At 36.8% G+C, this 12,824-nt stretch overlaps 1 protein-coding gene across 1 annotated transcript; it reads left to right on the forward strand.

Moving 5' to 3' along the window:
* Positions 1-3,931: 3,931 nt before the first annotated feature.
* LOC126381313 (uncharacterized) lies at positions 3,932-9,095 on the forward strand. Its single transcript, XM_050030812.1, has 2 exons — positions 3,932-4,949; positions 8,670-9,095. The coding sequence occupies exon 1, from the start codon at positions 3,949-3,951 to the stop codon at positions 4,936-4,938; it is 990 nt and encodes a 329-aa protein (XP_049886769.1). The 5' UTR covers positions 3,932-3,948; the 3' UTR covers positions 4,939-4,949; positions 8,670-9,095.
* Positions 9,096-12,824: the final 3,729 nt, after the last annotated feature.

Here is a 12,824-nt window from a genome sequence, read left to right on the forward strand (position 1 = left end):
TAGTTGCAACAGGATATTGCAAAATTCCCACGGAAACGGGAGTTAGCGGGAAAAAAACATTTGTATGAAAAAATCGAAACCGCGTAAGATAGATGTTTTCAATTCAATTCAATTAAATTATTTATTGCATTCCATGTAGTACAATGGGGTGTTACATAGGCATAGGAACTAAAACATGGACCCTGTAGGGCACAGCAACGTTGAAGGGAAGAGAGGAAGTGTGTATTAAAATTAAAACTCAATGAACAATCAATTAAAAAAAATCAATTCAATCAATTGATTCAATCTAGCATGCATGCATACCTTAGTAAATATAAAGTTTATTTTTGGCTGTATTTTGAAAAATGGGAGTTATTGGGAAAAAAATTGTATGAAAAAATCTAAACTGCATAAGTTAGATGCTTGAAATTTGATATGCACTCCCACACACACAAAGATCTCTCTCTTATATAACACGCCACGCGGACGAAGTCGCGGGCAAAAGCTAGTTTAGAATAAGAGTTTAACGTCAAATTAATGTTCGCTAGAATAGCTTTTTGTCGCCTAAACCTAAATTGAGTAATTTAGAAACGTCATTCCTAAATTTAAGATTAGGCGTCAACTAAAATGTGCCGCCAGAATACAAATCCAGTTTTTGACATTTAAACCGTAATCTTAGCTAACTTAAATTTAAGTGTGTCTGCCGGAATCGGCACCATTTTATCAATAATGCTATCTTATTTTTGTTCCAAGATATTCGTTACGAATTAAATGGTGTAGAAATTGATAAAATTAAAAATGCAGGTATAACAACAACTATAAAATCATATTTGTCTATGAATGAAAATGAATCTAAAACAGCAAGAATATGGGGTTGGTCGATTAATGGTTCCATGAATTCCAACAGTGGAATATTTTCAGTGTCTATACCTTTAAATAAAATACTAGGTTTTGCAGAGGATTATAAAAAAATCATAATAAACTGTAAACACGAGTTGGTTTTGTTGAGAAGTAACACTAACTTAAATGCTTTACGGCTGAACAGTGGCGAAGTAGTAGATGATATTGTTATAACTAAAATAGTTTGGCGTGTACCTCATATCAAAGTTTCTGATCGCGAGAGAGTTAATCTACTAAAACATTTAGAAAAAGACCGTTCTCTAACTTTAGCCTTCAGAAACTGGGATGTTTATGAGTATCCTTTGCTTCCTAAAACGCAAAAGCATACTTGGTCAATCAAAACGTCTTCTCAAATAGAAAAACCACGCTTTATAATAATTGGATTACAAACGAATAGAAAACAAAATGTAAAGAGTTCTATGTCAGAATTCGATCATTGTAATGTAACTAGTGTTAAAGTGTTTTTGAATCAAATATATTATCCACTAGCTGGTACCCGCGACTTCGTCTGCGTACTTTTAATTTGAATATTAAGGATTATATAAAAGGAACGGTATAGCATGTGATTAAAAGAGAGTAAGTAGGTATATTTAAAAAAAAAATATCTGTTAACAGTCGTTATAAAGTACCTATGTATTCCATTGAGTGGCAGAAATTACCTAGGAATATTTATCGGTCCCTTATGTCCAAGACACTTACAGGGGTCAGCGTCACGTTGTGTACAAAAATATTTTAAAATGACCTAATTTAAAACTTTTCTGTACACAACGTTTGCTATTTTGTTATTATTTGTTAAAATGTAGAAATTGTTTGGACTCGACACTCGCGAGCAGGCCACGTATACACCACGTGCGCTCCCCCACCACAAGACAGCGCCGTTGACTGCCGCCACACTTCGGCGAATGTGCGCGACGACGAACGACGACCGACGGCAGTGGCGGCGATGCAGAGTATTCGTTAAAAGGAACTTTATCTACAAAAGCCAAATTTTTTTTAACTTGATACACCCAAAACTACTAAATATCATGTTCCTAGGTTCAGTGGTTAATATTTTGTATACAAAAAGTTTGGCTTCGTAGTTCCCGTTCCGAATCCGTTCCGTTCCGTTCGAATTTCGGAAAATCCGTTTGTTGAAAAACTCTGCACATCCTAAGAGACCTACGTACCAAGTTTCATGGTTTTATCTTCAAAAATGACGAATACCCATACAAACATTCAACCCGTATTTCACCCCCATACTGGTAAAAATTTCAAAATGCTTGAACAAACGATTTTTTGTTTGTTATTTAGTGCCTAAACACAAAATTTAATATTTTTATCTTGAAAAATGACGAACCTCATAAAAAATTTCAACACCTATTTCATCCCCTCAAAGATCGAATTTTCAAAAACGCTTTAACAAATTGTTTTTTTATTTCTTATCAAGTTCCTAAATATAAAGTTTCGTGGTTTTATCCCCAAAAATGACGAACTCCCATACAAACTTTCAACCCTCATTTCACCCCCTCACTGGTCGAAATTTCAGCAACGCTAGAAAAATTTTTTAATTATTTTTTATCAAGTGCTTAAATATAAAGTTTCATGGATTTATATTTTAAAATTAAAATATCCCATACAAACTTTCAACCCCTATTTCAATCTCTTCGTCCCTTCTTTTCGCAATAAAAGGTATCCTATTTTCTTTCTCAGGGTCTAAAGATTGTCTGTGCCAAATTTAATCAAAATCGGTTGAGAGGTTTAAGCGGGAAAGCGTAACAGACAGACAGACAGACAGAGTTACTTTCGCATTTATAATATTAGTAAGGATTATTTTCCCTCGTTAAATAGTAAACAAACTAAGTGTAGGTGTTATAATTTCGTTGACGAACTGATTACCTATCCGTTTCTTTGTCTAAAATGAGTATTACCTTATTACTATGATTGATTACTGGGCTTAAAGTTCGTATAAATGTCTATCGAATTACCTCCTCAAGTTTAAAGCGTAGCTAGTCATGTAGTACTATATTAATTATCTTCATTGCTTCGTCTTCTAGATTAGAATTGACACTTGTAGTACCACATACCATGTCGCCAGTCAGCACTGAGTTTTGAGAGAAAAAAAAAAAATCATAAAATAAAAATAAAAAGAGGGTATAAGTATATTATCTCGTTCCGATCGCACCTGTCACTCGTCATTCACAGTTACAGTGTCCCGTCAGTTCGCACGTATTTACTTAATCGTTCCGAAAATAGTGAGACTATATCCTTGTGAAAAGTGTATTTTTGTAAAATATGGGGAAAAGAAAGCGAGAAAGCGACGACTCACATGATTTCGACTATGTAGTTCGGAAGTTGAAGAAGCTTGAACGAAAATTAAACGGACGGCGGCGGTACAGGCGCCATGACTCAGTTGATTTAGAATCTCCGCAATCATCAAGGAATTCACCGATTCTTTTGGAAGGTAAACTACGTTATTTATTTAACCTCGCTGCAAGCTCAATGATATGTTATGCAATGCAATATAATACAGCATCACGCCTGTATCCCCTAGGGGGTAGTCAGATGTGTATATTATATATATACCCACTCCTTGCAAGCTAATTTTTTTATCACGTGTAGGGCAAGTACTGCGGGCAACCATTAGGGTTGTCACTTTACTTGCTGACGTGAAAACATATATTACGAGGATGCGAGCAACCACTACGGTTGTCAATTCACAGTGACCTAATAAAAGGAGAAATATCTTTTATAGCATGGGCCTCTTTTTTTTTTTTTTTTTGATCACGTGTAGGGCAAGTGCTGCGGGTAACCATTAGGGTTGTCACTTTACTTGCTGACGTGGAAACTCATGAGGGTGCGGGCAACCACCAAGGCTGTCACTTCGTGGTGATTCAACTAAAGAAGAAATAGTCTTTTATAGCATGGGATTTTTTATCACGTGTAGGGCAGGTACTGCGGGCAACCACTAGGGTTGTCACTTTACTTGCTGACGTGAATACATGCAAGTTCGTGGGCAACTGCAAGGGTTGTCACTTACTATATCACCCTAAAAATTAAATGTCTATTTCAGACGATGACTTACATTTCGAAATGGATCCCTCCATGGAGGAACACGTTCCGACGGATCCGCAAGAACTTCCTTCTGAACCGGTACCATCGACAAGCGCAATCGCCGCAACCATAATAAATAGCACCCCCGCCTCACCCGCGCCCCGTTCACAGCCACTATCGCCTCCGCCGACAGCAGATCAGGATAAAAATGCAGTAGACGCTTCACTGACTACTCCGGAGCTAGACAGTGCTATTTTAGAAATTTTTGGAGACGATCCATCAGTTATCAAAGATTATGGACAGGAGATACAGAGTGATCTCGCAGTAAGGCTACAACACATTGCTACGAACGGACTTTCAAAAGAAGCACGTAAGGAATTATGCGATAAGTACTTGCCTCCTAGCAACTGCCCTCTTATCGACGCTCCGCAACTTAATGCAGAAATCAGGGCTGCTATTTCAGAACCAGTTTTAAAGCGCGATAAAGGTATCGAGCTAAAACAAAAGCAGCTTGGATGCTCAATCACATGTATCAGTCAAGCTATCAGTATTCTTGTATCGCAACAAAATAAAGATACGTCGGTTATTAAACTTTTGATGGACGCCAACCGCTTACTATGTGATCGCCAAAACCAAGACTCGATGACGAGGCGCAACTTTATATTATTCACCCTGAAAAAGGATATGAGGGATGAATTAATAAAAACAAAAGTAGATAAACTTCTGTTTGGTACTGATTTCGCAGAAAAACTCAAAATTGCTAAGTCCATTTTTAAGTCCAGTGCTGATCTAAAAGCACCGATGCGTTCTAATAAGACTGCAGCAAATAAGATCAAGACTGCGCCTCATACAGCCGCAGCACCGCCTCCACCCAGACAAAATTTAAACTGGAAGGGTCCTCCCTCAAACCGCAGGCCTCAAGTGAGCCAGAGGACCAGGGAGCCTGCTCAAAGGAGTCTAGCCTCGCAACACAGCAACTCGCAGACATCGAATCGAGCGCCGCCGCAGCAGAGGCAGAGACGCCGCTAGAAGCCAACATGGTGAGACACGCCGGTAGACTTTCTCACTTTTACAACCAATGGTCCCTTCTAACTAAGGACCAAGTAATACTTTCATGGATAGCTGGATATGAAATCCCCTTATCTCGTCCTGTTGTACAATTTCATTTGCCCTCGAATGATAATTTTTCTAATGAGGATAGAATACAAATCACAAGATGTATTAACGATCTTTTAGAAACTGGTGCCATATCTGAATGTCAACCATGTAATGGACAATACTTATCGAATATTTTTCTAGTGCCGAAGCCAAACGGTAAACATAGATTCATTCTGAATTTAAAGAACTTTAATAATCATATTGATACAGAACATTTTAAACTCGAAGACTTACGCACAGCCCTCAAGCTAGTCTCAGAAAATTGTTATATGAGCACACTAGATCTTCAAGATGCGTATTTTTTGATAAGTGTTCATAAAAATTCAAGAAAATATCTCCGTTTCAAATTCTGCAACAGATTATACGAATTTAATGTCCTACCGTTTGGCCTCAGCACTGCACCGTTCGTCTTCACTAAAATAATGAAACCCGTCGTTAAATTACTAAGATCTTGTGGTCATCTCTCTACTATATATCTCGATGACATTCTTTTGATAGGGAATACACAGGAAATATGCCAAGATAACATACATACTACAAAACGATTGTTAACAGCGTTGGGTTTCATTATTAACGAAGAAAAAAGCAATTTAGTGCCAGATACTAAGTGTAAGTTTCTTGGATATATAATAGACTCACAAAAATTTCAGGTCACTTTACCCCCAGAAAAAATTCTTAAGATTAAAAAGCAATTAAACCACTTTAAACACTTAAACCGTTGCAAAATCAGAGATTTTGCTAGCTTAGTAGGACTACTCGTTTCAGCATGTCCAGGTGTAGAATATGGCTGGCTCTATACGAAGGAATTCGAAAGGCTAAAATACCTTAACTTAAAGAACGACCCGGACAATTATGATAAATACATGAATTTACCACAATCTCTGATCCCCGAGTTCGAATGGTGGTGTCATGCTATTAATAAACCGGCTAGTACTATTAAATTTGATGAATACGGACTGGAAATTTTTAGTGATGCTTCAACTACGGGGTGGGGAGCAGCGTGTGGTGAGGAGACTGCAAGCGGCGCCTGGTCCGTTGAAGAAAGATGTAGGCACATAAATTACTTGGAGATATTAGCAGCCTTTTTTGGTTTGAAGGTATTTGCCAGAAACAAGTCGAATTGTCAAATACTACTTCGGGTAGATAACACCACTGCAATCTCCTACATAAATCGGATGGGCGGTGTGCAGTTTCCTCACCTTACGCGAGTTGCAAAGGACCTATGGCAATGGTGCGAGACTAGAAAGATTATAGTGTATGCATCGTATATTAGGTCGGCCGACAACTGCGTAGCGGATCTAGAATCGCGACGTTCCCACCCAGACGTGGAATGGGAATTGAACGATTTTGCATTTCAGAAAATTGTCAATATATTCGGACAGCCAGATCTGGACCTGTTTGCCAGCCGACTTAATAAAAAATGCAGAAACTATGAAATCAGAAATCAGAATCAGAATCATTTATTCAACGTAATTATCATGGATAAACTTGTTGAAGGTCAATGTAACATTTTTGAATTTACGTCATTTCGCAAGGTGTTATGGCTGAGGAGAAGAAATGACAAGAAACTGCAACAGCAACACATCTTTTAAAACCAATGAGGATACATTACAAGTTATTTAATAACTAGAGGAACACATTCAATACCAGACATTTTTATCATTTAGGTAGTCATTAATCTTATAATAGGCTTTTTTACATAAAGTAAGCTTCACGTGAGCTTTAAATTTATTTTCTGACAAATTTAAAATATTATCTGGTATTTTATTGTAAAAACGTATACATAACCCCAAAAAAGATGAATTTAATTTACTTAATCTAGAATTTTGAATAGCAATTTTATGTTTATTTCTTGTATTGTAAGTATGCCTTTCACAGTTTCTCGGAAGGAGAGATAAGTTTTTACGTACATACATAATGTTTTCATATATATATTGACTTGCGACCGTCAGTATATTTATTTCTTTAAACAGCTCCCTCAAAGAGTCCCGACAACGCAGCTTATAAATAGCGCGAACTGCTCTTTTTTGAATGATGAAAATAGTTTCTACATCAGCGGCTCGACCCCACAGCAAAATACCGTAAGACATTATGCTGTGGAAGTAGCTGAAGTATACAAGTCTAGCAGTGGGTACATCTGTGAGTTGTCGGATCCTTCTGACGGCATATGCTGCTGAACTTAGCTTGCCCGCTAGTGATACAATATGTGGGCCCCATTGAAGTTTTGAATCTACAGTAATTCCTAAGAAAACTGTGTGTTCAACAAAATCTAGTTTCTCGTCGTTAATTTTAATGTTATTATTTACTTTCTTTACGTTTGGTAGAACAAATTTAATACACTTCGTTTTCTTAGCATTTAGAACTAGGTTATTTACTGTAAACCAACTTAGAACCTGCGACACAGCGCTGTTTGCTTCGTCAAATTCCTCTAACTTTCTGTCGATTTTAAATATAAGAGAAGTGTCATCCGCGAACAGCACAATGTCAGCTTGGTTCTGTACTACATAAGGTAAATCATTTATGTACACTAAAAAAAGAAACGGACCCAAAATGGATCCTTGAGGAACTCCCATTTGAACATGAGAGCCCGAAGAAGTTGTACTATTGATTTGTACCTTTTGTATCCTACCACCTAGATATGAATTTAACAAACTGAGAGCTCCATTATTTAGTCCATAGTGCCTCAATTTCAAAAGCAAGGTCTCGTGATCCACGCAGTCGAACGCCTTAGACAAGTCACAGAATACTCCTACGGCATTCTGCGACTTCTCCCAAGCATCGAAAATGTGTCGAACAAATGTCACACTCGCGTCTGTTGTAGACCGACCCTTAGTAAAACCAAACTGCTGGCTGTGGAGTAAGTTATTTAAATTAAAATGACATAGCAGTTGGTCGAGAATAATTTTCTCGAAAATTTTACTAAGTACTGGTAGAATAGAAACCGGTCTATAATTCGTGGGGTCTGATTTTGTGCCCGATTTAAAAAGAGGTATAACTTTACTGATTTTCATTAAATTTGGAAAAGTGCTATTTTCAACACTCATATTAAAGATGTAAGCTAGATATGGTGCTAAGATATCAATAACAGAGCTCATCAATTTGACAGACAATCCCCATAAATCTTTCGAGGTTTTAAGTTTCAGCTGTTTGAATACTTTAACAATACTACTCGGATCAACGCGTTTAAAATCAAATAATTCAGTGCAAGCAGTAACATTACTTTTTAATAATATATCAGCTTGAACAGGAGAGGACCTGAGAGATTCTGTAGTTTTTACAGGGATGTTCGTGAAGAATTTATCAAAAACTTCAGCTACATCTTTATCTTGTTTTACTAACCCATATGTATCTTGGTTTAAAGACCCTGACGCAATTGCAATAAATGCGTTCACCTTATCTTGGTCTAAATTTTACTTCTACGCTTTTCCGCCATTTACGATGATTTTGAAGACCTTGAGAAAAATTATAAGAGATAAAGCCACTGGCATAGTGGTCGTCCCACTTTGGCCCACGCAACCGTGGTATCCCTTATTCAGCAGGCTACTCACATTAAAACCATTGCTATTCGAACCTAGAAGCGACTTAATTCTCTCTCATTCCAGCGAACGCGACGTCCATCGACAGCTTACCTTGGCTGCCGGGATCTTGTCCGCGAATCGCTACTGAGAAGAAATGTACCGCCACAGGCCATTAATATAATGCTGTCCTCATTATCGGATAATTCAATTAAGCAGTACGATACGTATTTGAAAAAGTGGCATCTTTTTTGTAATTCTAATGATAATTGTGTGTTTGAACTTTCAGTTCCAAAAATTATAAGTTTTCTCACCCAGCTTTTCGAAAACGGAGCCCAATATAATACAATTAACAGCTGTAAATCTGCTTTATCCCTAATTTTTGGGCCTCAGTTATGTAACGACGATCGTATTAAGCGATTTCTGAAAGGTGTTTTCAGATTACGCCCACCATTACCGAAGTATAATCAGACCTGGAACACTTCAACCGTGCTAGATCATTTGTCTTCTTGGTACCCGAACGAGGACTTGAGTTTGGACCAAATCTCAAAAAAAATGACAACTCTTCTTGCTCTTGTTACTGCTCACAGAGCACAAACACTAACAAAATTCTTATTAATAATATTGAGTTTCAGCCAGATAAAGTAATTATTAAAATTCCGAGTCTCATAAAGACTTCCCGGGCAGGTGCAGCACAACCGATACTTTCACTACCCTACTTCAATGAAAAACCGCAAATTTGTCCTGTTAAGACACTATCTGCATACTTAGATAAAACCAAGTTATTACGGGATAATCAGCAGCCTCTTTTCATTGGCCTAAAGAAACCTCATAAATCAGTGACTTCTCAAACGATAAGTCGCTGGATTCGATTGACTTTAGGAGAATGTGGCATAGATACCACGATATTTACAGCACATAGTACGAGGCATGCTTCAACTTCCAAAGCACATAGCCTCGGGGTAAGCTTGGACTTGATAAGAAAGACAGCAGGTTGGAGTGGCTCCTCTAGCGTATTTGGAAAATTTTATAATAAGTATATTCCGAGTAATAATGAATCATCTTTCGCTAGAAGTATTATGTCAAATAGTCTTGTTAACGATTGATTGTTTATCCAAAAATATTTTTGTTAAACACATGTAAATTCTATACTTTTCGTTCAATAGTTTATCGATTTATTCATCCATACTAATATTATAAATGCGAAAGTAACTCTGTCTGTCTGTCTGTCTGTCTGTCTGTCTGTCTGTTACTCTTTCACGCCTAAACGGCTCAACGGATTTTGATGAAATTTGGTATGGTGATAGATGATAACCTAGAAATGGTCATAGGCTATAAATAATCACGCCATCGTTCTTAGGGGGTAGGCAGTTGGCAGATAACTAAATTGATTTAGTGATTTGTAGTCGTTTTTGTTGGGACTTTTGCTCTTTCACGTCTAAACGGCTGAACGGATTTTAATGAAATTTAGTAAGGTAATAGTTGGTTATCTAAAAACGGTTGTACGATCAAATTGATCACGTCATCGTACTTAGGGGGTAGGAAGTAGGCAGAAAACTGAATTGAGTTAGTGATTTTTTTATGGTTTTTGCTGGGAGTTTTGTCTATCATGCCTAAACGGCTCAACGGATTTTGATTAAATTTAGTTAGCTGATAGATAGTAATCTAGAAAAGGATATGGCCTATTAATATTTATGCTATCGTACTTAAGGCGTAGGCAGTAGACAGAAAACTAGGTTAGTGATTTTTAATTGTTTGTTTTAAAAGTTTGCCTCATTCACGCCTTAACGTCTGAACGGAATTTTATAAGACTTGGTTAATTTAAAGATAGGATCTTAGGCACGGACAAAGGCTACTTTTTATGGCGGGAAAATACCTCATTCCCGCGGAAATCTAGATTTCGTGATCGTGTCAAGAAGCGCATGACGCCATAGCTACTGGAATGATTTCGATGTTTTTTTTTAAACTGAGTGACCTCAAGTTAGTATTTGATCACTTTTCTAACTTAGAGGGTAGGTAGGCGCCATAATTTAGGGAATTTATGATAAAATTTTGATGCAACTGTCTTTATTAAACAGTTATATCTCATTCCTACAGGAACCTACACATAGCTATAGCTAGCTATCTATTAACATTAAAACTCTTTCTAGAATCACATTACGCCAATTAATTGATCTGATTTGTATAAGTTTTTTTATTCAACTGACTGTTACATTACATACAGATAAAATCTAATTACTTACACCACATAATTAATATAGTACTACATGACTAGCTACGCTTTAAACTTGAGGAGGTAATTCGATAGACATTTATACGAACTTTAAGCCCAGTAATCAATCATAGTAATAAGGTAATACTCATTTTAGACAAAGAAACGGATAGGTAATCAGTTCGTCAACGAAATTCAACGACACGAGGGAAAATAATCCTTACTAATAATCCTTACTAATTATAAATGCGAAAGTAACTCTGTCTGTCTGTCTGTCTGTTACGCTTTCCCGCTTAAACCTCTCAACCGATTTTGATTAAATTTGGCACAGACAATCTTTAGACCCTGAGAAAGAAAATAGGATACCTTTTATTGCGAAAAGAAGGGACGAAGAGATTGAAATAGGGGTTGAAAGTTTGTATGGGATATTTTAATTTTAAAATATAAATCCATGAAACTTTATATTTAAGCACTTGATAAAAAATAATTAAACATTTGTTCTAGCGTTGCTGAAATTTCGACCAGTGAGGGGGTGAAATGAGGGTTGAAAGTTTGTATTGGAGTTCGTCATTTTTGGGGATAAAACCACGAAACTTTATATTTAGGAACTTGATAAGAAATAAAAAAACAATTTGTTAAAGCGTTTTTGAAAATTCGATCTTTGAGGGGATGAAATAGGTGTTGAAATTTTTTATGAGGTTCGTCATTTTTCAAGATAAAAATATTAAATTTTGTGTTTAGGCACTAAATAACAAACAAAAAATCGTTTGTTCAAGCATTTTGAAATTTTTACCAGTATGGGGGTGAAATACGGGTTGAATGTTTGTATGGGTATTCGTCATTTTTGAAGATAAAACCATGAAACTTGGTACGTAGGTCTCTTAGGATGTGCAGAGTTTTTCAACAAACGGATTTTCCGAAATTCGAACGGAACGGAACGGATTCGGAACGGGAACTACGAAGCCAAACTTTTTGTATACAAAATATTAACCACTGAACTTAGGAACATGATATTTAGTAGTTTTGGGTGTATCAAGTTAAAAAAAATTGGCTTTTGTAGATAAAGTTCCTTTTAACGAATACTCTGCATCGCCGCCACTGCCGTCGGTCGTCGTTCGTCGTCGCGCACATTCGCCGAAGTGTGGCGGCAGTCAACGGCGCTGTCTTGTGGTGGGGGAGCGCACGTGGTGTATACGTGGCCTGCTCGCGAGTGTCGAGTCCAAACAATTTCTACATTTTAACAAATAATAACAAAATAGCAAACGTTGTGTACAAAAAAGTTTTAAATTAGGTCATTTTAAAATATTTTTGTACACAACGTGACGCTGACCCCTGTAAGTGTCTTGGACATAAGGGACCGATAAATATTCCTAGGTAATTTCTGCCACTCAATGGAATACATAGGTACTTTATAACGACTGTAAACAGATATTTTTTATTTTTTTTTAAATATACCTACTTACTCTCTTTTAATCACATGCTATACCGTTCCTTTTATATAATCCTTAATATTCAAATTAAAAGTACGCAGACGAAGTCGCGGGTACCAGCTAGTTACATTCATAAATGTAAACTTGTTGTGATTACTCCAACATATTGTATGTTTTATTTACTTTAATATTTCACTACCTATTTCTCTAAAGATCTACAAGTGTCAATTCTAATCTAGAAGACGAAGCAATGAAGATAATTGATGATTAAACGAACTTACCTTACGTGAAGTTCTATCATAATTATCTGAGTTGCTTCGTCGAATAGATTAGAATCCCACCCTCCTCGTCTTGATTTACCCCCCAGACGTGAAATATCATAATGATAGACCTCTGAACTAAATGACGAGTGACAGGTGCGATCGGAACGAGATAATATACTTATACCCTCTTTTTATTTTTATTTTATGATTTTTTTTTTTCTCTCAAAACTCAGTGCTGACTGGCGACATGGTATGTGGTACTACAAGTGTCAATTCTAATCTATTCGACGAAGCAACTCAGATAATTATGATAGAACTTCACGTAAGGTAAGTTCGT

This window comes from Pectinophora gossypiella, unplaced genomic scaffold (genome assembly GCF_024362695.1).
Source record: "Pectinophora gossypiella unplaced genomic scaffold, ilPecGoss1.1 Pgos_44, whole genome shotgun sequence".
In the NCBI taxonomy this organism is placed as follows: Eukaryota; Metazoa; Arthropoda; class Insecta; order Lepidoptera; family Gelechiidae; genus Pectinophora; species Pectinophora gossypiella.